This window comes from Semicossyphus pulcher, unplaced genomic scaffold (assembly GCF_022749685.1).
Source record: "Semicossyphus pulcher isolate SPU_LCO1_2020_fin unplaced genomic scaffold, fSemPul1.0.p SCAF_13, whole genome shotgun sequence".
NCBI classification, from domain to species: domain Eukaryota; kingdom Metazoa; phylum Chordata; class Actinopteri; order Labriformes; family Labridae; genus Semicossyphus; species Semicossyphus pulcher.
Window position 1 is genome coordinate 23,737,648 of NW_027211637.1, and position 23,264 is coordinate 23,760,911.

At 42.9% G+C, this 23,264-nt stretch overlaps 1 protein-coding gene across 3 annotated transcripts in view; it reads right to left on the reverse strand.

Annotated features, from left to right (window-relative positions):
- Nucleotides 1-466: 466 nt before the first annotated feature.
- Nucleotides 467-23,264, reverse strand: part of LOC138589450 (ankyrin repeat and SAM domain-containing protein 1A-like) — a 74,223-nt gene continuing 51,425 nt past the window's right edge. For 2 of the 3 annotated variants that reach the window (XM_069659729.1, XM_069659727.1), the window contains 11 exons: nt 20,578-20,690; nt 11,424-11,522; nt 9,900-10,046; nt 9,359-9,466; nt 9,006-9,176; nt 8,784-8,921; nt 8,628-8,699; nt 8,435-8,521; nt 7,232-7,369; nt 6,010-6,189; nt 467-3,443 (listed from right to left, as the gene is read on the reverse strand). In XM_069659729.1, coding sequence (XP_069515830.1) covers nt 3,327-3,443; nt 6,010-6,189; nt 7,232-7,369; nt 8,435-8,521; nt 8,628-8,699; nt 8,784-8,921; nt 9,006-9,176; nt 9,359-9,466; nt 9,900-10,046; nt 11,424-11,522; nt 20,578-20,690 — 1,370 coding nt within the window. In that variant the 3' untranslated portion in view covers nt 467-3,326. The remainder of the gene's footprint in view (nt 3,444-6,009; nt 6,190-7,231; nt 7,370-8,434; nt 8,522-8,627; nt 8,700-8,783; nt 8,922-9,005; nt 9,177-9,358; nt 9,467-9,899; nt 10,047-11,423; nt 11,523-20,577; nt 20,691-23,264) is intronic. The other variant, XM_069659728.1, reaches the window with a different exon arrangement.

The window sequence follows — 23,264 nt, forward strand, 5'->3', positions numbered from 1 at the left end:
TCTAAAGCCTCAAAGTATTCCTGAGATAGATTAAGGTAAACAGAGTCAAGAAGTCAATAAAAAACCCATTTAAGATGAAAAGAGAGTTAATCATGTAATGCTGGAATTGACTTTAAATGCAAAGAAATGTAACTGCAGTCTGTACCTACTGCTGCAGCGAGTTGTAGGATGAAAGAAGCTTTGACGAGAGAATACAGTCAGCTTGTGTGCCTGAATCTTTTATGTGCCTCTGTGCTGCTGCTGCTGCTGCTGCTGTCCATCCTTCAGCAGAGATCAAGGTTTATGTAATGAGCAAGCATTTCACCCTGACACGTCCACTAACCTTGTTTGCCCTCTGATCAATCGAGACACTTTAAAGACATCAATACAGGCAATACCTGTGATTGAAATATCTGTTAAAAAATAGACGGACAATCGTGTAAAAGGGATCAGTGAATGGACAAATAAAGAGTCAACAGGAACAGCATTTCTAATCGCACCTTTTATTAGTTGTACAATTATGAAAAATAATCATAAAAAAGACTGGAAGCCCAAGATTATTTACAATCTTTTTTTCTGAAGTGAGGTCCCTCTTCTGAGTCATTGTTTTCTCAGCCTTTTTTTTTTTTTTTTTTAATCACAGGGTATTTATTTATTCACGATATGTTTAACTTTATAAGACATAGTCCTTTTCTCTCTTTTGACAAACGTCAAAAATTACATACGTACATACATACATATACATATATATAGATATCTATAAAAGCAAAAATCATTCAAGTATCAAAATACAGACCGCTAGATTCATGTACAATATCATTCTCATCATTGACGTCATCAGATTAGTCCCGAGAATTTCTCTCCTGAATCCTCAGTAATGTGCAAAAGCAGAACGGGACCCAGGCTGATGGCTGAAGGTGCCGACACCAGCCAGCCGAAGACAGTGTACCATGGAGTTATCGCACTGACAGCGTACCACATATACAACAGTTAAATCATATGTACCCATATACACATCGGATGAACAAAAAGTACCGTTAACAGTCAACGTTCGGGGAGTTAGCTAGGAGAAACATGCTGTGTGTCTTATTGTTCTGTTCTGCAGCTAAAAGCTAAAGACGTACCAGCCTGCATGGCAGGTTTGATGATTAATCTAATGAAACCAAAGGAGCAGGGATGGAGAGAGAACTGCAGTGAACCACACCTGATCCAGTTCCAGCGTTAGGACAAACAATTGTCCTATAAAACAATTAAAACAAACAGAAGAAGAGAAAACTTTCAAATCAAATAAAAGCCACCCCCTGTTATATTATCATTATTATAAAACAGTCTTTGTAGTGTCAGCTCCTCTGCCCTTTGAGTTTGGTTAGATAGTTCCTCCCGTGCAAGATTACATTGTTTAATCACAGTTATATGTGTATCTCATGGATGAGAAATGTACAAAGTGTTGCTACAGGACGAATGATCCAGGAGGGAGTGTGTACCGACAGTGTGAGGTCTCCGTCTGATAGTTTGTACCTTTGTAGCGTAACATAAACAAAGTTTTAGCTACTTCCCCTGCATTGACACATTGCAGCTGCATTTAATAATGGCTGTATACAATATGATGGCCAACAAGGGCAAAATCAAATCTCCTGTGTAAATTATTTTCTCCATAAAATATGCTTCACTAAAATCCAATTAGCGCCCCCTTTAGGCCTGGAGCACTTTCGCTGTGAGGACTGGGTTTACATTTCTCCTAATGAGAATCTTTTGGAGAATGTTTGACCTTCTGGGCCACCATACTTATAGTTTTAAGGAGGCAAGCATTCAAAAGCAGAACAAATACATCTGACTGGAACCATAATCACTTCCTGTGGGACAGGAAGCTAAATGTAGGTGTATGCGTGTGTGTGTGCGTGCAGTGTTGAAGTCGGTGAGGTCTGATGAACTGATGGACCCTGCAGTGTTGAAACCTTTACGTCTGTCCGCCTCCAGGCCCCCCCGTGTGTTACTGTAGTGAGCACGATCCAACTGGTGGTGCAATCTGGCGCATGGGAAGTAGGTCACTTTTCCTTAAAAAAAACATCCTACCCATCATGCAACAGGGCTCATAATGTCGTGTCCTTTCTTACTGGCTTGGGAGTGGCCACAGTGTTCAGCTATAAGGGGACACAAGACACACGCACACACACAAAGCAAACGGAGGTTAAAATAAAGTCAAAAATAACACTGAACGAATGGACACAAACAAGCATGATGGTAACACACTACCCCCACCCTCTCCAAGTGTACAATGATTAACTCTTTTCACCAACATCCGTGAAATATTAACCCGGTGTGATTGGCAAAACAAAAGGCAATGGTGACAGGAAGAACAGAGAAGGCATTTGTTGTGAAAAGAAGAAAAAAAGAGACAGGACAGAGGAAGATGCACTTATTCTTACACACTATGTTTTTTTTGTAAAAGTGCTTAGTTTTAGTTAGTTCACTCCACAAGAAGCATGTTTTTTTTTGCTCTGATTGATAGACAGAGGAGGGCTACAAGTCTTAAGAAGGTCTCTTTTCTGGAGCAACAAGGACCACTAACATGCTGACCCTGTCTTTAGAAAATCCCCCAAAATGCTTATTAGCTCCAAAAGGACCTTATCACAGTGCTAGGATCATAGCCTCCTTTGGCGTCCAGCAGACCGCTGACAGAGACAAAGATATCGCCCTTAGTTAATCCTGTGTAACCTCTTTAACACCGCGACCTCTGAACACTCTGCTACAGCCCAGAATTACAGAAACCGGCTTCTCAGTTTCCTCAGGAAACATGTCCATCCAGGTACAGGACGTGCGAAGCGTGTGTCGCTCTCCGCTGCAGATTTCTCTCAGCACTCGGAGAAGTCAAGAGGAGATGAAAGATCAGAGGGGAAAGCCTCAGAGTGGCCGTCGCCTAGCAGAGCAGGGAAAGCACCGAGAAAAAAAAGAAGAGCTTATCACCAGGAGTCAATACTTGGATGTTGACGGAGGTGAAGAAGAAAGGAAGCATTGTGCACAGAGTTCAGGAAGCATTCAAGGTAAACAGAGAGGAGAGTGCAGTGGAGGTGAGTGGCAGGCCGGAGGAGGGTTAATAATGTGGAAGGGCTGCAGTAATAATTAATAAAAGGTGAAGAAGAGGAGGTGGTTTAGTTGTCGCAGGTTGTGTTGTTGTCCAACGAGGACAAAAGTGATGAAAAGGCTGAGGGGAGGGCAGGAGTCCAGCCCGAAAAGAGAGCGAGGCAGAGTCACAGTGAAAGGCACACAGAGGGAGGAGGAGGAGGAGGGGAGAAGAGTAAAGTGAGACCAGGCCCAGAGGTCAGAGGTCAGGAGGAAGAGGGGTCCACTCAGAATATGGTGGTCTCGTACTTAGTGCTGATAGTGCGCTTGGATTCCTTGGGGTCCACGAGCCACGTGGTGCTGCCCTGGGACTGAGAATCCCCCTCCTGCTCCACGAGGTCCCCCTGTGAACACAAACAGAGCGCATTAGCGGACCTTTAGTGACTAACTCAATGTGAAATACAGGTTTGGTCAACAGCAGGCAGACAAAATTTCAGAGGGAACGCAGTCTGAAAAATATCTCCAGGGACAATCTGTCTTATTCTTCTGTCACAGTTTAAATGTCCATTTTTACAAGTACCTTTAGGCCTTTGTAGCACTCTATAGTAGCACTTTTGAGCACTAGGCAATAAATGAGATTCTCTGTCAATTTAAACATCGCTTGTGCTGCTAGCAAACTGTCACAAGGGGGCGCTTGAGTCAAAAGTAATATTTAAAGCATTCATCAGCCAACATGTGACTGTCCACAGACAGAAATCAGTCTCAAAACGTAAAAAATAGAATTACAGCCATATAAATTTCCAAAGAGATAATGAGTTAAAGACACAAATGGAAGAGTGTGGGTTCTTTAAGGCAGTGAGCGAAAACAAAATAGGAATGCAGAAAAGAAGCAGTGTGAGAGGCTGGAGATGGGACGGGATGAAACGAGGATGTGAAGCAGCACCTGAGCAGCAGAGCTGGCAGAGTGCAGCGGTAGGAAGGAGGGACGGTGGGTGGTGCAGGTGTAACAGTAACAGCAACGACTGTCGAGAGGAGGAGAGTCCTGGGAGAGATAAACACCGCCAGGAGGAGAGAGGAAGGAAGAAGAAGAAGAAGAAGAAAGGAAAGAGCACAAAAGAAACAGAGGAAGAGGGCTTTAGAGAGAGTAAAATGGAGAGACACAGATTTGCATAGCATGAGACAGGAGGAGTCTGGTCTGTTATAGCAGACATAGATTAGACTGTGGCAGCTTACAGGTGAGGATGTGAGTAACCATGGTAACAGTGTGAAGCAAGGCGTGTCTTCAAAAGTGCATTAGATTGAAAAAAAAGTTAAAAATATATATAAGAAATAACAGGCATAATCAGGAGTGACAGTAAACATCATGATTTTGTTGAGTTCATTAAGCTGCAGCCAAAGAAGAGTCCCTGAGGCGAAATGACCTCATTGATATTCAGCACCAGCTCACTTACTAATGCTTTAAAGCTAATAGCCAAACAAACATCAGCAGTGTTATCATAATGATGTGGAGGCTGTAGACTGTTACAAATGTCCTCAGATCTGACTAATGTGCTTTAGGGTTTCATTCTTAAAAGGCGAGACTTGTTTCCCTAAAAACGTAATAACTGCAACAGGATGACTCAGTGATTTATAATATGCTTTACATAGACTAGAAGTTTCTGGCACAACTTCACCTACTTCGATCGTGTGTTTGGAAGGAGGAAGTCAAAACTCTAACCACACCTGTAGGCCCAATCCCAATCTCCAGTCTAAAGCCTAAGCACTGAACCCTCACTGACTTTAATGACGTCAGACGTGCACTGCGTGAGTGTGTGAGGGTTTGAGAAGTGCAGAAAAATCAGGAATGGGACACACTGTCATGGCATCACAAGTTGCCGGGAAACAAGATGCAGCATTAAATAATGAGAAAAAAAGGCCGACCTCCATGCATGCAATTGTGTGTCTTAAAAGTGTTTACCTATTTTAGCAAACTTTCAAAAGTCAGAGGCATTATTTTTAATCCTTTGCGAATATTTAACTGAAAAACATAAACATCTCTAAAAACAATAATATGTTTTCACCTACAGATAAACGTCCATGCTTGCTTTGATGCATTTAGTTAAATTTTTGTTCAATCTTTATTGAATACTACTTCAATATACTTCAATAAACATTTGTCATATCTAGTGGGGGGCTGGACAATCACGTTTTTATACGTCTCTATACTGGCTATGAACTCTGGGTAATTACCAAAGGAAAGTCTGCAGACTGACGGAAAGTCTGCAATTTGGCCAGCATCAGAACCCTCACGCACTTGCTGATTTGACGGTGGGACAGCACTAAGCACTCACACACTTACCGGGAACGCGCCTCAAAGTACATGCGTCTGTGATTGTGGAGATTGGGAATCGTGCCGTAGTTTTCCTTTGCTGGTTGTTTTGCAGCCTGTATATGTTTACCTTTTGGTAAATGTGCTTCATCAGAAGTATGCCGAAATAGCTAGTAGCACTTCCTGTTCCCAATGTACACGTGGATGTACAAAGAAACTAGCAGAGTTCCTTTGATACTTTTAAATACATGGTTTTTCTAAGGCAAGTTTTGAGCATCTTTCCCCCCATGATACCTAAGCAGCTTTATGGACACTTATGAGACGTCAGAGATAAGGATGTCTTTGGGAAGAGTTAGTCCCTCTGCATTTTAAAATGTGTATATTGTCTGTGTGTTTTGATTGGACTGAGCTGCAAGGAGTGAGTTTTTATGTAAAATCGCGGCAATCAGGCACCATGGGGTTTAAAGTACTTTAACCGCCTCCTCCTGTGTGTCACATCCTCTGCTGCTGGTCCAACTGCACTCTAACTACAATAACTAACTTAGCACACTGGCATATACTTGCCCCTTTTTTTGTCCTAACTATATTATAAAATGCTAATACATTTATCTGTTGACTGCATTTGGTGTCGTGTTCTGCAATACGTTTGATGTCCAACCTACCGCTGACTTCCGTACGCTGCCTCGTGGTCTCGGCACAGGTCGGCTGGACTTGGTTTCAATGACCTCTAAACCGGGTCCCACTGGTAGGTTCTGCTGTTTGGTCCTCTGCGCCTGCAGAGCCAGCTGATAGGCTACCTCAAACGCCTGCCCGAGCGTCAGTATGATCTCATAGGTCAGGTTCTATAAAGAAGGGAGAAAGAAGAAGTGAGACAAGCTGTTTTTAGGAATTGTTGTCTCACATCCCAGAAAGCAGCACTAAACTTAGTTTGCAGAAAGAAAGCTCAAAGTATCAAAACGAAAGTTTCTTTTCCCTTCTGCAAAACAAAATTGCATAACAAGTACAAGTGGCACTAATCTCCAGAGTATTTTACAGCAGCGAGCAGCTCCCTTCAGTACCTATACGGGATAGATCCGCTGTAGCTTAGCATTAAAGCTGCTGCCTGCTGCACTCTTTGTTGTACTCTGACAGATTCCAAACATGACAAAGCACCTCAGACTAAAGACAGAGGATGCAAGCTTCTCACTACATGCTTTGGGAAGTTAAAAAGCAATCACATGCAACAGACAGAGCGCTGAAACACTCTGCATATCCTTTCGATTGCCATGAGACAAACACCCGCAACACCGCAAACTCTAAAGTGCCAGACAGGACGTGATCAGCTCTGTGTTTTCCTCTTTGTGTGGCGACAGTGTCTGGCTGAGGCTGATAGCAGCAGTATGGTCAATACAGTTTAAAATAACTGATATCATCTCATGACGGATGTGGTTTTCGATGGTTATCAACCGTTTGGACATTTGTTTCAGAGAACCACAGAAGGAAGGTGAGCATCATTGTCAGGCTGATTTTAGCCTGCAGTGGCCCTGGCTGCATTATGAGGCAGATTAGCAGGATAATCATCAGATCTCAAGGGGGACAGGGTAAGTAATGGAGGGCTAGTTATCATGGCCGCAGTAGCACGGGGAGGCAATCAACCCCAACTGAAGCGTGACACCTTGAGGAGATAGGGCAGTCTAGAGATAACGGTGTCACATCTCCTTAGTGTAAATATGGGAGCTGATGTTGGAGGAATTCTAATTTAACAGGGAGGAAAGTTTTCTCCTCTTAGTACTTTCAAGGCTCATCACATGATGGCAGAATAAGCTGACATACCTCCCTCTGCGACAGATAAACCAGCATGTTTTTAGTTGGATATGAGGGACGGGGCAGTGAGTTTATCCGTACCACGTCGACAGTGCTGAACACGTGGCAGTAGTGGTGGTTAGTCTGCAGGTCCTTGGTGATGTAGGCAAACGTGCACAAGTCCTCTGGATCCTGGGCTGCACACGAAATGTTACGGATCTCGTGCTCTGCGATGATGTTCTGCACAAGAAGAGACGCAGTATAAGAATCTATTTCATGGTGTTCATACAACAAAAACAGAATAGTAAGGTCAGTGATGTAAGAGATAATACATTATGAAATATAATTTACAAGTGACAAGAGACAGGCTGTAAAGAGGAGACACTGATGCATAAATCCTGTTTCACAGCCTTCACAGTAAAGTGTTTTGATACAAAGTTATACCAGGCTGAGCCAAAAGACAACATTTCAAAGTCTATTCTCATTCATATCAAATAAATGTCAGAACGAGGCGAGTAGCTTCCTGTTGGGAATACAAACATCAACAAATCTCTCATAAACTTGCCAGCGTGACATTTTCAATAACAGAAAACACGCAGTAAGATGTTTGACCGGAACAAAGAAAACAGACTTTTAATTGCACACCGTTTTGATTTATATCATGTCTCAGATAGGCAGGTTTACCAAGTGAACTTTAAGGGCCTGCGCCCACGACGTCAATTTCAGAGCGCTTCTCAACGGCGCTAACTGTTGCTAGGCTACGAAAGTTGTCTGGCGGCACTTCTGCTTCCCTCAGTAGTGAACATTAGAGAGCAGCTCCAGTCATGTTTTAAGACATATAAAATGCTCTGCTTGAAATAATAAATTGTGTCTGATATGTTTTTTTCTGCAAAATACGTTTAATTACCTTGTAAAAATCCTCCCAAGACATCTCCTCCTGCTCCCTCATTAAAAATGTACAAATCTGCATAGGCCCCGCCCACTTTGCACATTCCCAACCGCCCCCTCCGTCGCGAAAACAAAACACGTCTCTGCCATCGTTTAGTGGCAACTTGTTGAAACTTAGCTAGCTTGAAATGTAGTAATTAGTAGTAGTAACGTTAATGTTAGTAGTCAGTAATGACTTTGCAAACAATTGGTCGGTGAGGGAGAACATTGAGGTGTTCTAAAAGTTGAACTATTTCCAACTGAGAGTGCTGTGAGAAAAAAAACAGCTGGGACTGGGGGTGTTTTTGCACTTGAGCTGCATTGGTTTTGTTCATAAAAAAACGCTGTCAGTGGACACAGGCCTTGAATGTAGCTGACCTTATTGGCTGCATCAATGAACTTCACACCCTTGTATGTGATGGAGAGGACGATGGTCGGGACTTTTCTCATTTGCTCTGTTGACCTCTGCAGAAACAAAGAACACAGCAGAAAGGACATTGAGGGGATTTAACATTCACTTACACTACATGTATTACGTCATGTCTTTTAACCACAGAAGATACGAACATACCCGCATTTTGGCACAAGCATCCTGCGTTGACTCAGTCCCCCGCAGATCCTTAATAAGCATGGAACCGAGGTACTATAAGGTAAAAGACATTAATTTATTGTTGGTGTATTTTCCATGCAAACATGATTACATGGAGGGAAAAGGGCATTAACGTACATTAGCTTCGTAGGCGCAGGATTCAAAGATGAGCTTCTCTGGTTGATGGTGCCAGTTCTGGACAGGAGCGTACGGTGCTGCCAGACTCGGCGGCCGCAGGGTCAGACGAGGCTCTCGATGCCGCTCTTCATACCGCTCCTATAAAAAAAAGATATATCACAAGACGTTAAAATCACTATATAACATTAAGATACTGAAGGACGAACATAGACCTGAACGTACGTGTGATCTGTGTCGTTCACTTCGATATCTTTGGGTAACGTCATAGTCGGTTTCTGGCACTTTTTTCCGCCCTGGTTCTCCTGCTGGCAGCAGAGGGTCCATCGAGCGTCCGGAGTACGACTCCATCTGACTGAGGGGGGACGAGGACTGGGAGCCAGGAAGGTCTTGGCACTGGAGAGAAAGAGAGAAGACACAGTTAATTGCGTCATTATGAGCGTAAAATTTAGTTTACTTCATCTTCCACAAAAAGCTGCAGCCTTTGTGGACACACGCCATATCAGAATGTGTGAACAGAACAATGCAGATGAGTATAAACTAAGAAACACGGAAGGTTGTCGGTGAAACAAACTCACCCTGATCTGAGACAAGCGAGGAGGCTTGACTGGAGGCTCCTCATAGGGCCTCTCCGCTAAGGAAGCAATGATGCGTTTCCTGTGACCAAGTAGGGAGATCTTCAGCACCTGGAGGAGAGAGGAAGTTGTCTGGTGAGCATGTGGAGCAGAAACTGAGGAGGCAGACGTGCTGGAAAGTTGGCGGCATGCCAAGAAACATCAGACGCAGCTACCTTACTTGTAATAAGAATCCCCCTTCTGTTTTCAAGCTTCTGACCTTAAATGAGACCCTAAATGTTGTGTTATAGAATAACACACAATAAAGCACCTTGTATTACCACCTTGGTTTGTTCCCTTTACATACATTTGCCATATTGATAGGCAGCATACTTCACTGTCAGTTTTCTCCTCCAAGTTCTGAGTATTTTCCCTCAAAGTTGCCTTCAAAACTGGAGCTAAAGTGCCAAACTCTGCCCTTTTCCCGGAGTTTTCTTTCACCCTCTGTGAAACTAATTTCACCCTCTGATACTCCTTTCGGTCCACGTACGTCACTGTGACTCACATTGACAATCTCCAGCTCCCACAGGTTTTTGACACAGTCCAGAGAGCGGTAGCCGCTGGCCAGGAAGGTGTGCAAGTACTCGTGTAGACCCAGATTCTCCAGCCAAGAGGAGAGGGAGCTGCTGCCGTCACAGCCCAGAGCTTTCACCTGCAAGAGGAATCATTCAGTGATGCTTTGAAGACTGTGTGATAACATCAGGGCATATATGCTGCCTTTTTAACCACATTTCTTATCTCACTTTAAAGGGAAACTTGCTTCAATAAGCAAATAAATGTAGATTTGTACATGACTGGAAGGAAGCAACAAACTAGAGGTGAGACGTACATTAAAGCAGGGATGTAGGAAATAGTCATGAACTTTTACTTCAGTAAACATACCATTTCAACAACATGAAAGAACTGTACCATCAAAGAACAACAAAGGCCACATTTTGGCCAAGTTAAAACCTTAGTATTGTGATGAACTTGTTTTCTTTGCACTATTCGAGGTCTGAAAAACATCTTTGTTGCATCTTTTTGTCATCTTAATGTGTTATTTTCTTCAAATAAAAGACCTGAATGAGAAGATTTTATTTGGAAGTAGTGACAAATGTTCATTTAACAGAAACACAAACTTAGAAATAGAACAGAATATTTATATGGAATATTTTTGCAGTGGTCTCTTAATGTTTTCCGGAGCTGTATATTACAAGCATATAAAAATGTAAGTACACAATGTAAGCAGAATTTAATAATGTGGCTTTTTGAGGCGGAAGTTATCCATCTACTTTATACACTGTTTAGAAGTAGACAAAGGGTTTTGGGAAAATGGTTGCAACAAGATAAATGGGGGAGGAAAGAGGGCTAAGTTCTGCCACACAAACTGATGAACAGTTTGGACTCATCTCTTTTGGTGAAATATTACATGATCATAGTTTTTGTGCGCCTGCACAAGGAAAAGAGAATCACTCTTTTAAATAAAACCATTTGAATAGTTAAGAAGCGAAACTGTTTCTTTGGAAACAACTAATAAATATCTAAAATGCGTCACTTAGCCTCAACTAGAGACAATTTCCTTGTCAGGGGTTACTTTATAAACTATTGGATAAATGATTTAACAATGCATTGTATTTCTTAAGCATATCATTAATCTTTAATCGATATCTGTAAAGTTACATTAGGCATTAAGGCTGCAGGATTTGCTGCTCTTCTGTGGAGGAAGTATGGATGGATAGTTGGATATCTATTAGACTGATCTTGTGTGCTGGAGCCTGTCCTGGCTGTCATTGGGTGAGAGGTGGGGTACACCCTGGACAGGTCTGTACTGCATTATTTCCTTTATAAACAAAGCGCAGTAGAAGTATAAACACAATATTGTACTTCTGCATAGTCTTGGGTAAGGTACTTCATTATTTTGCACAGCACTACTGTCTTGCTATTTAGGGGGAGATTAGCACAATGTGATCTTCTGATGCAAAGCAGGGCACTAAATCAGGTCATCATACTGCTGATTTAAGTATTGAACGAGTAATCAATCGTTTGTCACCTTGGGTAAGGAACGCGCTGCATGCAGGATCTTCTTTCTGTGGCTCGGGTCTGTGATGCCGATCTCTCTCAGGTCCTGGTCCTCCATCACGTTGCTCCCCTATACAACGAAACACCAAAAACACAAGCCTTATTTCCAAAGGTTAAACACCGGCAATAATAGTCAATACATTCTTAGAACTGTGTGGTACATGCAAAAGAGTCATAAGAAATACAACTGTGGAACGCGGACTGTTTGGTGCCATCTGTACATCTAGTTAAGACGCAGAGGCTTCCTGCAGGGCAAGTATTGATCAGAAGTAATGCTACCATTGCAGGAAAAAGGTCAGTTCCTCTTGAGTGACATCATAATCTAATCCTTGAGAGCCGAAACACCGACTGTAGTATGGAGGCCACATCGATAACCCCTTAAATGAGATGTAAGAGTGTGTGTGTGTTGGGGGGGGAGGGGGCTGACAGGGATGTGTGTGAATGATGGTGAAACCCATCTTTGGTTACACACAGCAGCAGCAGCACCTTCGGGACCATGTGGCAGGTAATGGATAATGGGGAAAGGAGCGATAAATCAATGACAGAAGTGCAGAGGGGTCAGCGATATGAGATGGAGGGGGAGAATACGACTGTACCTGATGGATGCAAGGGGGGAAAATCAAAACACACTGACGTGTAAAAGGAAAGAGTCCTTTTCTACACAGACGGGCGTTTATTAGCAGCTTCCTGTTAGCTGATCACAAGCTTTTACTGTCAGAGGACGTGAGTTAGAGCAGGAGAAGCCTGCATGAGCTACAAGTATGTTTTTGTGCCAGTAGAGCAGTTAGCCATAAATGCTAGCCGCGTAGCTTCAAAAGAAAACATCAGCAATTAAAGCTCATGTGTTAAAGTATCACGATGCTGCCTCAGGAGCAAATTGTGACAGCTCAGGACACATGTGGCTGACTCTCCAATATCAAACTCCAGTTAATCCACATCCACACTTACACTTACACACACACACACACACACACACACACGCACAGACACGCAGCAGTAAATGGATAGACGAGAAGCTGTCTGTAGGTCAAACCTGACGGCTCATGCAGACGAGGGGTGGAGAGGATGAGCAGAGGGGAGGAGAGAGCCTGTCAGTGAGTGTATAAACTGCAGGGTAATATGCGTAATGCTGCTCACAGGATCACAGTGTTGATTACAATATTGCTGAGTAAGGCTTTGATTTATAGTTTTACAATGAAAGGACGCGCAAAGTGCAAGAGTGTGTGGTACAATTTGGTTAAGAGTTTGCATCAGCTTGTCTGAGAATATTTGGATAGAAAAAGGAAGAAGACAGACAGACGGATGGATGGAATGATAGAGATGAAAAGACAGACAGGAAAGAGAGAAAACAGGAAGACAGAAAGAATGGACAGAGATACACAAATTAAGAATGACAGAAAGACTGAAAGACAAAAAGCCAGAGAGCAAGACATAAAGAAAGAAGAACAGACAAAAAGAAAGGCAGGAAGATCAGAAAGAAAGACAGGCAATATGACAGGGGACAGAGAGACAAAAAAAAAGAAAGATGGACAGACTGAAAGACAAAAAAGGATAGCAAGAAAGAAAGGAGGAGCAGACAGAAAGATTGGCAGGACAGACAGGCAGATCAGAAGGAATCATTGATCGGAAGACTATTACAGACAGACAGAAAGATGGATAGAAAGAAAGAAAGAGACAGAAAGAACAAAGAAAAAGACAGAGACAGGGGAGAACAGAAAGGCTGATTAAAGGACAAAAAAGAATGACAGAAATAGAGAAGAAAAAAGACAAAGAATGTCAGACATGAAGATCAGAGGGAAAGACTGACAGTAAGACAAGACAGGCAGACATAAGTTAAGAAAGACAGACAGGCAGAGAAAAACAAAGATGGTCAGAAAGACAGAAAATTAAGACAGAAAGAAAGAAAAATGCAGAAAGACAGACAGGGAGAACAGAAAGGCTGACCTAAAGACAAAAAAGAGCAACAGACAGAAGAAAAGACAAAGAATGACAGACAGACAGAGAGGAGAACAGAAGGACAAACACAAAGAAAGATAGAAAGCAAGACAGAAAAGACCAAAACGAGTGCATGAATTCTTCCAGGACCGGATGCCGTCCTGACTGAGTGCAGACGAGCGGCCCCGTTGCAGTCGGAGCTCACGTCGAGCATCATGACTCACCTCCTTCCTTTCTTAATACTCTGCACTAAACTGACATCGTAAAGCCCATTATCTCTGAGCAGCAACACGCCGATCGCTGCCTCTCCGGCTGAGGATTGGAACTATTTGAGAGCTGGATGGATAATAGCACTTTCACAGTGCATGGATCATTGCATTACTGTCCCACTGGAGATGAACTGATAAATGGCTCTGCGGGGTGACGTCGAGCTCTAACACACTGAAGCTAAAGTCTCTGCTCTCGACACTCTTATCTAAAGGCATATTTTGTGCAATTTTTACTCAGAAGAACTGTGGATGTGTTTTAATACAGCCGTTTCTCTCTTGTGCGTTTAGTCTGCCTGTCCTGAGAGTCTCATTGTATCCAAAATGTCAGTTTATTGAACTTTATTGAATTTAAAGAAGCACTTCATCATCCATCACTTAGGAAAGCAAAGGAAACAGCAAATACAAAGAGGCCTATTGGGCCAAATGAGTGACATTAGTGCTGATATAACTCGTCCATTCATTAATCAACTTGTCAATACACAAACAATCAATCAAAAACTATGTTAATAATTGATTAACTGTCTAAAGCATTTTTCAACGGCAAGCATTCGTTTTGGGCTGTCTGTCAACAAACAATAGATTTTTTACAGACCTTTTTTTTTTAAGAAAAATAATTAACAGACATAATAATGATGAATTGCAGCCTCAACTGACTAGAAATTTCAATGTTGGAAGCTGAACTGAATTGTGTAAATTTGTAGGCTTTGTTCGTCTGACATTTCTCTAACAATTATCATTATGCTAACTGTCCCTTCACTAAGCCCCTCGCTTGAACGGCCACTGTCCAAACCTACGTTAGCAACCGTAACTAGGCGCCGGAGGCCGGTCAAGCTTTCAGAACAAGGAGAAATGCCGAAACAGTGTGCATATGAAAAGCTTGACAGGCGTAGCAACAGTAACCAAGGGGGGCGGGACTTAACGATGGGTCAATTAGCCTGGAACACCTTAGTTCATCTTTGATTTCCATGGGGTATTATCAGTAGTAGGTGTGAAAGTGAGAGTAAAAGGTTGTCTGTCTCTGGAGTGACAGGTGATCAGTCCAGGGTGTACCCCGCCTCTCGCCCAATGACAGCTGGGATCATCTCCATGTGTGAGGAAGAGGTAGGCTGCTAGGCTAGGAAGCTAGCTCCAACATCTAATTCATATGGCTGCTATTTCAATATAATACACACATTTTCAGCATGGCAGGATTTAGTTTGCATGGAACTTTATTCTTATCTATGTTATTTTGGCGCCCCCTGTGTACAAACCCCTCATCAGTCAAAGAAGTTGAAAGATAGCCAAGTTGATTAAACCCGAAATCTCCCACAACATAAATATTTTGTAACCTCTGCTGTATCTTGTTAGCCACTTCTCCTCACACAAACAGTGTGGTGGTGACAACTCTGTGGGGAGAATCTGAATAATGTGGTGTAACTTTTTCCTCTCAGGCTCAGCAAGGCTAAAAAAGTGAGAATACACAAGTTGAGAGAAAGCTTACATCAGCACAACACGGGAGAAAAGAATACATCTAGATTAGTGTGAGGTACGTGGCTTTGTGTCTGCGCTTGTGCGGCCCCATCCATCTCTGCTTTCCCCCTGCTCTCTCATTAAAATGCTGCTCTCTCCTCGGCCCATCCAAAGGACGGTCCCTCTGGTTTAAAAGCACTCTGAATTCAGGCCAGGGGCTCGAGGGCACGGATCACTCATCCCCAGCGTCTAAAGGAAAGCCAACCAACAGCGCTGAAATCATAGTTTGTCCTTTTAAAAAAGCTGTCAAACGACCACACAGGCCTGGACACGGTGCAAAGATAACACGGATATGTTTTATAAATTAACTCATCTAATTCCTGCACAAATGTTTTTCAATCGGGCGAAAGGACAATACATCACCACCATTACCCCAACAGAAAAATCTATTAATCCATTTGTTATCCTTGAGCTTCTAATGCATGCAGCCATTACTGAATTCCTAATTTGTCTGCAGGCTTTGGTGGCATCGACTCTTTCAAATGCAACCCCTTTTGCATCTGTTTAATGATGGAAAATAACAATGAGGGCAGAAAAAAGGAAAGAAAAAACTGATGCAATACGGCCGTTCAATCAGACGTTGCTTGTTCAGATGTTTTTTCTTTCAGCTTGGTGGAACTTTTAGATTTCAGCAAGGTAATTGCTTCTCGTATGCAACGAGTCGCCTCCGCTGAATTGTAACTTCATGTAAATTTGTTCTTCTATAGCCAGCTTCATGAATGCTAGCATCAAACAAAGCGATGTCCCTGCGGCAGAGCATCACTGATAAAGTTTCCTCGAATACAAACTAACTTGGCGGTCCCTGTAACAGTCGCCGTTACAGCCACCAGAAGCAGAAAACAAGCTTTTTATTTCCAGCAGGCGTTACTTGTCTGTACCAGTGAGCGTCGGAGAACAGCATGGTCGCACAGAGCTTGTTTCATGGGGACATTTGCTCCACGAGTCGATAAAAAGCGTCTAATTGGTTTCAGAGGAGGCTTGCCTCCGCTTCGGTGCTTGAACACAACACAATCACTGCTGCTATTGATCCGCTTCAGGAGCGGGCCTGCAGGATAGACAGAGATCACAGCAGCCTGAATGGCAGAGTAAACACTGTTTAATTAGCGATCTCGCTGCACACGGGCTCCGGCTGTTTCCCCGCCACTGTTTTCAACACCTTTCATAACAAAGAGAAGATTCAAAGGAAGCTCATTATAGAGCGACTGGTACAGTTTCAGCTCAATTAATGCAGAATATTTGCATTTGATGGTAAAAATCAGACAACAGTTTCTGTCTCCACTTTAATTTGTATTTATTTTTGTCTATTGTAACCTCCTAATTATAGAGGAGACATTACAGCAGTATTAAAGTCCTAATTGGATTTTAGTCAGCCGTTACACAGTGAGTCAGTTTGGTGACAAATTATGTTTTAAATGATCTCATTTCTCTTTATGGAGCCCTGAAGTGCAGAATAATAATATTTAAAAGATAAATATGACATTATGAAAAAAGTATGAATAAGTTAAATAAAAACATATAAATCAACCAATTAAGTGAGAACAAATTTAGAAAATAAACTAAAAGTCATCAGCAATATTTTGATTTGTTATTTAAGCAATATCACACTCAAGGTTGTGCTGTTGTACTGAACAAGCGGCAAATAGTAATAAAAAGTAACAAACCAGTAACAACAAATTCTTTTTTGCTCCACCAACTCAGCTAGTTCCACAGCTTAACTGAAACTGGACCTTTGTTGCCAAGCAACACAAACATTCTCCTTCACTCTGCTACTTTGTGTCTAAAAGTTACCACAGAGCAGCTACGTTGTATCCTTTATTTTATCATCAACTAGTGAAATAAGAGTCAGCTGTGTGATTAAGAGGTACCAGCTTGATTAATGTAGAAACAAACAGTCTGCTGTTAATTAGCAGTATTCAGAACACCTGGCTGAGGTGGAGTGATACACAGAGTAAAAAGTCCCAGTGATGTTTTTCTCTATATCAGCACTCATGGAATGCGTCTCGTCCAATCAGATTACTTGGTCGGAACTAACTGTCGTATAAATAATCATAATAAGTTTTATTTGCGTTAAAGTGATAATCTCAGAGATCTCACAAACGGTAATTGCAGGAGCACACTTCCACACATGTTATATTTATAAAATTTTACAAATTATTGGATTATTTAAATATTTTATACTATATGTTTTAACGCAATAATGTATTCTCTAATATTCTCTAAAATTCCTTTCTATTCTAAATATGTATAAACTTTATGCTAAACTTTATTGGGCCTTAAAAATCTGTGCCTAAAGGTTGAAAGTATAATCACACTAATAATACCTATCTGTATCACAGCCTGTTCTTCTATCCACTCCGATGCACCAGAGCACATAAAACACATTTAGAAAAGTTTAGCAGAGTCAAGGTGACTCGGAGGGTAATTCTCTTTTTCCAGTTGAGACCAAACAGTGACTCTTAAAAAAAAAGGGTCAACATTAACTGGAGGAAGGACACGCTGTTTAAAGACTACAGCTTTTTTTTAAAAATCCTCTGGTGATTTCAGAAAGCCAGGTGGACTGTAAGCTGTGTTTAAAGATAGAACATTTTACAGCTCCGCGCTTTGAAAAGAAGAGGACTCAGGGCTGAGGAGGGGGAGTGTGAAAGACTAAAAGACAGTAGGAAGATTAAACCCGGAGAGCAACTTCAGAGGCTTCAACGCAGAATTAAACATGGCTGTTGATGGCACCGGATGAGAGGGAGGATCGCTCTATTCTCAAGTTATGCAAAGTAGATTAAAGATTATTCGTGGGCGTATCATCGTATATTAAAATGAGTCACAGCTGGCTCCAACAAATATAAGAAAAGTCTATACTAAAGCACATAAGACTCAGTAACAGTGAAACATGCGCTGATATTAAGGAATGGATGACAAAATAGCTCCATAACTCCACCCAGCTGTTTATGCGATGCACTGTATTCTAATCTTCTCACTGGAGGGGTTGGCTTCAGCTCGTGCCTCCTGCTGTCAGAATGTTTAAAGCAGCTCCCTATTATTTAAATATTCTCCAGCTTTAAACACTGCAGCTCTACCTCGAGCCAACATGTTATCTTCTCGAGCAGACAGAAAACATCTGTCGGCTCATGAAAACACCTTTGAAGATACAACCTGCTGCTGGATAACACGTCAGGAAGAACATGTTCTTCTCCCTGAGGTTTGCGTGGGTTACACTTTGGGAGGATGTCTGACATTGTGTTTAGTAAATCAAAGTGACATTGCAGCGACACGGCTGACTCAATAAACTAAATGTTCATTTGCATTTTTAAACACTCGAGATTTGTCAAACACGTCTTGTCTGGCTTCCAGGAGCCGCCCAGGTCATAGAGATTTAAGATAATTTCACTGTCAATGTGCACAGGTGAGTAAACTCAACATGCCCTGTTCTATTTGCACATGTAGAGTCCAGCTGTGTACTGTATGCATGTCTACAGAAGGGTGAAGGTGCATACTGGGGTTGCTGTAAATGGTAAATGGAATTAACCTATAGCACTTAAGCTCAAAGCGATTTTACACTACACGTCACATTTACCATTCACACACACGCACATTCATTAGCCCCTTCTAGGTATATAGACAGGAGGCAGTTTATTACCAATCAGTTTATATAAGTAAAGTCCATTTATATACTTATTAAAGGAGCAATTGGACCCTGGAAAAAGCCACTGTCCGTCAAAGCTGGTGTTCTCTGTAATCATTAGAAGCAGTAATATTTGAAATTGGCTCCATAGCTGTGGAGAAAGTTGTACAAACAGCTCACCCATTCTACATTCCTACAACACCCAGCGTGCATTGCGCCCTTCCCTCTGAAAGGAACAGCCCAGCGAGAGATGCTGGAGTGAAATACTACCGTTTCCCTGCAGGCAATGTCTCAGAGCGGTACATAATCTGAAATACGACGAGAATATACCGGTTGATTGTCTAAAAAATCTTCAGGTCTGCAGTCTACATTTCAAGATTTTGAACGAGACATGACATCGGAGGCGGGCGTTTTAGATTGAGGAAGTGTACTTTAGCAAGCTCCCTGGCCTCAACCAGATGAGGCATTTTACGTAGTCTGGTGGTGGTTTTGCAGGGCCCATTGGAGAGGCGGATAGTGTCCTCCAAAGGCACAGAGCCGAATTGCGAACTGGCCCTTTAAGAGCTTTTATTAGTGATTTATGATTGATAAGTTTTTTGTAGACAACAATGGAAGTTTTCTAGTAATTTTTTCTTACTTTTGTAGGATTTGAATGCATGTTTATGCAGCACTGAGGACCTGACTCACATGTATTTGTGTGTCTCATAAGCCCTTATGTAGTGGACATAGTTGGATAAATTGTATAAGATATATGAATAAATTCATATAATATAATAACTTAATTTATACAATTATAAATGTGAAAGCACAGGTGCATGTTGTTGAGATATTGTCCACCTGGAGTTAAATCACATTAAGTTTGATGTTTTTATGGGATGAAAACCAGCAAACACATGACTCTTCTCGTGTTAAAGAGAAGGTGTGTGATGGGCCTGATGAAGGAGGAAGGAGATTTCATCACGACACATGATGGTCGTCTCATTTCCGACACACCCACTGGCTCAGCCTACCAGCTGGGTCCCTTGTTCTCTCCTCCATCAGTCCTCATTACAGGCAAAAGCAACAGAGCCAACTCATAGTGGCGTCGCACTCTGTGGGCTCTATAAACGTGTCAGCTTGGCAACAGCAACCCATTTCTCACTTCGTCCTGGCCGAGCATAAGCTGCTTCTCAGGCAGCCGGCACGCTGACGGGGAGTGTGAGGCCGCAGCAGAGCTGGAGACAGACTGTCTGACATCCTGAGAGTGCAACATGCACCTGATTCGACATGCAAACAACCAGCTGTGATGATGTCAAAGCTGCTGTATATAAATATCTGACAGCAGAGATGAAACTGCATTCTGTCGAGTGGAGTGGAACGTGTAAATCCAGCAAACATCAATGAACGCTTGGGCTAAGAGTCTTACACAGGATAGTCAGGAAAGGTACCATCGAGTGAATATTGGAAACTAAATAAGAGTGTGATATTGAATTATGAGCTCAATCCACACAGAATAAACATTTCCTAATAAAAATCTTTTAGCTGCTGAAAAACAAGTCCGACCTCTGATGAAGTGGGAGGGTTGTGACAGGATTTCAGCTAATTAACTTCAGACGAAGCTAATGGGATCATCTCACTGCTAATGGAGGGTGGCACCAATTGGATTAATGCACAAAGACACAAACTGGAGTTAAGTAGGAGTAAGCGGTGAAAGACAAGTGAAAAAAACAGAAAAGTGAAGAAAGAAAGAGCCAGGCAGGGACATTAAGGTCATTAAAGTCAATTAGGACATAATAGAAAAGAAGTGAGGGACTCACCATGTAGTGCAGGTCATCGAAACCATTCAGGAGCAGTTTGCTCTCGTACTGAGGCAGCCCCACGTGCTCCAGCCAGTCTCCAACGGGCTGGTCCAGCAGCCGGCCCGCAGCACCTGCCGACAGGGGGAAACGCTTGAGAAGGGAGAAACCTTTGAGCCGGTAGCAGCGGCACTCTGAGGAGGAGACGTGGCATTGCCACATCATTCTCGGCCAGCAGAGCCGAGCGCACCAGCAGCAGGACGGCGGGGGAGACAGTGTCCTGTGTGGACAGGGCGTCAGCTCCCGCAGGGCAGCGGGGGCCGAACCACAGTCACCCAAGATGGATATAGTACCCCTGATCTCAGGGGTGATGGAGATGGTGAAAGGGGGTGTGAGCTGGTGGGATACCAGCTACACAGTAACTAGCTTTGACAGTCAACAAGGAGCATGGGCGTGTTGTCAGGAGGTAGCATTTTCTGTCCAAAAAACAACGCGTGCAGAGGCTGAACCCTGAGGGGTCAGAGAGCAGTGGGGGGATTTTTTACAGTGTTTTTACTTGTTTCAGCCACTTTAAAGTTCTTTGGAAACTTGAAGTAAATGAGCAGGAAGCAGTTAATTACCAATCAGCCTCATCCCATATTCAACCAACTTAGCATATAATCCACCACGCAGAGTCCCGACGGTGTTGGAAAGACGCAGGACTGACATAAACATGTGACGTGCTGTCACCAGCTGAGATTGATTGAGCAAAAAAACTACAGTGACAGCTGTCAGCAGCCGAGCTGAGAGGAGCCTAACTGGTACAAGGACAAACGCCTGCCTCTCCTCCTGTAGAGATATCACTGGTCTGTTTCAACTCGCTTCCAAAGGAAAAACACATACTGCTAAAGTTCCCTCACTGTATTTCTCTTTAACTGTTAATCTGATAACTGCATCTTAACCACAGTTAGAAGTTAACGGAGTAAACCATTTGACAAGTAAGATTACATTCAGTGAATGTGTGAAATGCACATCTTAAAGCTTATTTCTCCCTCGTCAGTGCTCTCATCATCTATTCAAAACCAATCCTCTTTAAGATGAGCTTCCACGTCATAAATCCCGTCTTGGTCACTCCAGAATCTTGGAAATGGGTCAAAAAAGAAAAAAATCCACTCAAGAATCCAATCAGCTGCTTCAAAGAGCACTTTGGTAATAACTGGCCCCGAGAACGAACTCTTCTGCAGACGAAGAAGTGCTGAAACTGTCCCTCCTAAGACTGTGGCATGCACAGTGAAAATCCTTTGTAGTCCACTTCGGCTGAGGACCGGACCACCTCATTCTCCAGATGCAGAGGTGGCGTCCTTCTATTGTCCTGGCTGTTTTCTTCTGCCGCTTGCTATTCCTCTCTCCTCCTTTCCTCCCTCTCTCTCTCTCTTCTCGTTGCACGCTCTCCTCCACCCCTCCCTCCCTCCCTCCGCTCTCCCTCCCTCTCTCACTGCAGGTGGCTGCTCTTTGTCAGCGCCAGCTACAGACCTCCCACCCCTCATTACTCCGAGCATTTGCTATGAGCTTCTGAGTATCAGCCTTTTTCACTCACTCGTTAGGTTCCCTTCACCCTCCTCCTCCTCCTCTCTTACTCTGATGTATAAGTCAATCAGAGGAGAGGAGAAAAGTACAAGAGACTGCAGGCACGGAGCCAATCAGCGAGAGACATCGCTGCTCTCCAGTCAACACTGCGAGGAGGCGAACAGTGGACTGAATCAGAGAGGGGATCAAAAAAAAAAGTGATGCAGCTTCTCACTTCTCCTGCGACTGCTTTGATGGTCTCCTGGCAGCTTTATTGAGGCTCACACATACAGTACAGACAGCCAGTGATGGGGCACTAACTTCTTCACTGCAGTGGTCTCAGTTTTCCACAAGTCTCCAAAGCAAAATGAGCTCATCCCCTGACATGCGTAGCGGTTAATATTTAAACAGCTCACTCCAGTGCAGGGCATAACAAACAAGAATAGGAAGACAGAAAAGTTTGTGCAAAGGCATGGAGGATCTGCTGCAATGCTTAAATATATTCAGATGTGGCTGAGGCGGAGTGTAAACTGGAGGTGAATGTTGAATAATGAGAGTCGATTTTTTTTGTGTTGACTGCTACAATCCCCCGAGGGCCATCCATCAACCCTGACGACAGGATTTGAGAGGCGTAAAGAATAACAGGAGAGCAGGTACAGAATCCTTAACACAACATCTTTACACACAGAGCTCAAAGCGTGAACGTATAATGTGTCTGTCAGGCACTTTGGTCTTAAAAATTAAAATACACCTGGTGCCTTACAAAGTTTAAAGGAGCAATTTGCCCCTGGAAAAAGCCACTGTCAGTCAAAGCTGGTGTTCTCTGTAATCGATAGAAACAATAATATTTGAAATTGGCGCCATAGCTGTAGAGAAAGTTGTACAAACAGCTTGTGGTATCACCTATTTCACATTCCTACAACACCCAGCGTGCATTGCGCCCCTCGCTCTGAAAGGAACATCCCAGCGAGAGACGCTGGAGTGAAATACTACCGTTTTCGCTGCAGGCAATGGCTCAGAGCGGTACAGAATCTGAAATATGATGAGAATATACCAGTGGATCGTCTGAAAAATCTTCGGGTCTGCAGTCTACATATCAAACCTGACGATTTAGAACGAGACATGACATCGGAGGCGGGCGTCCTAGATTGAGGAAGTGTAGT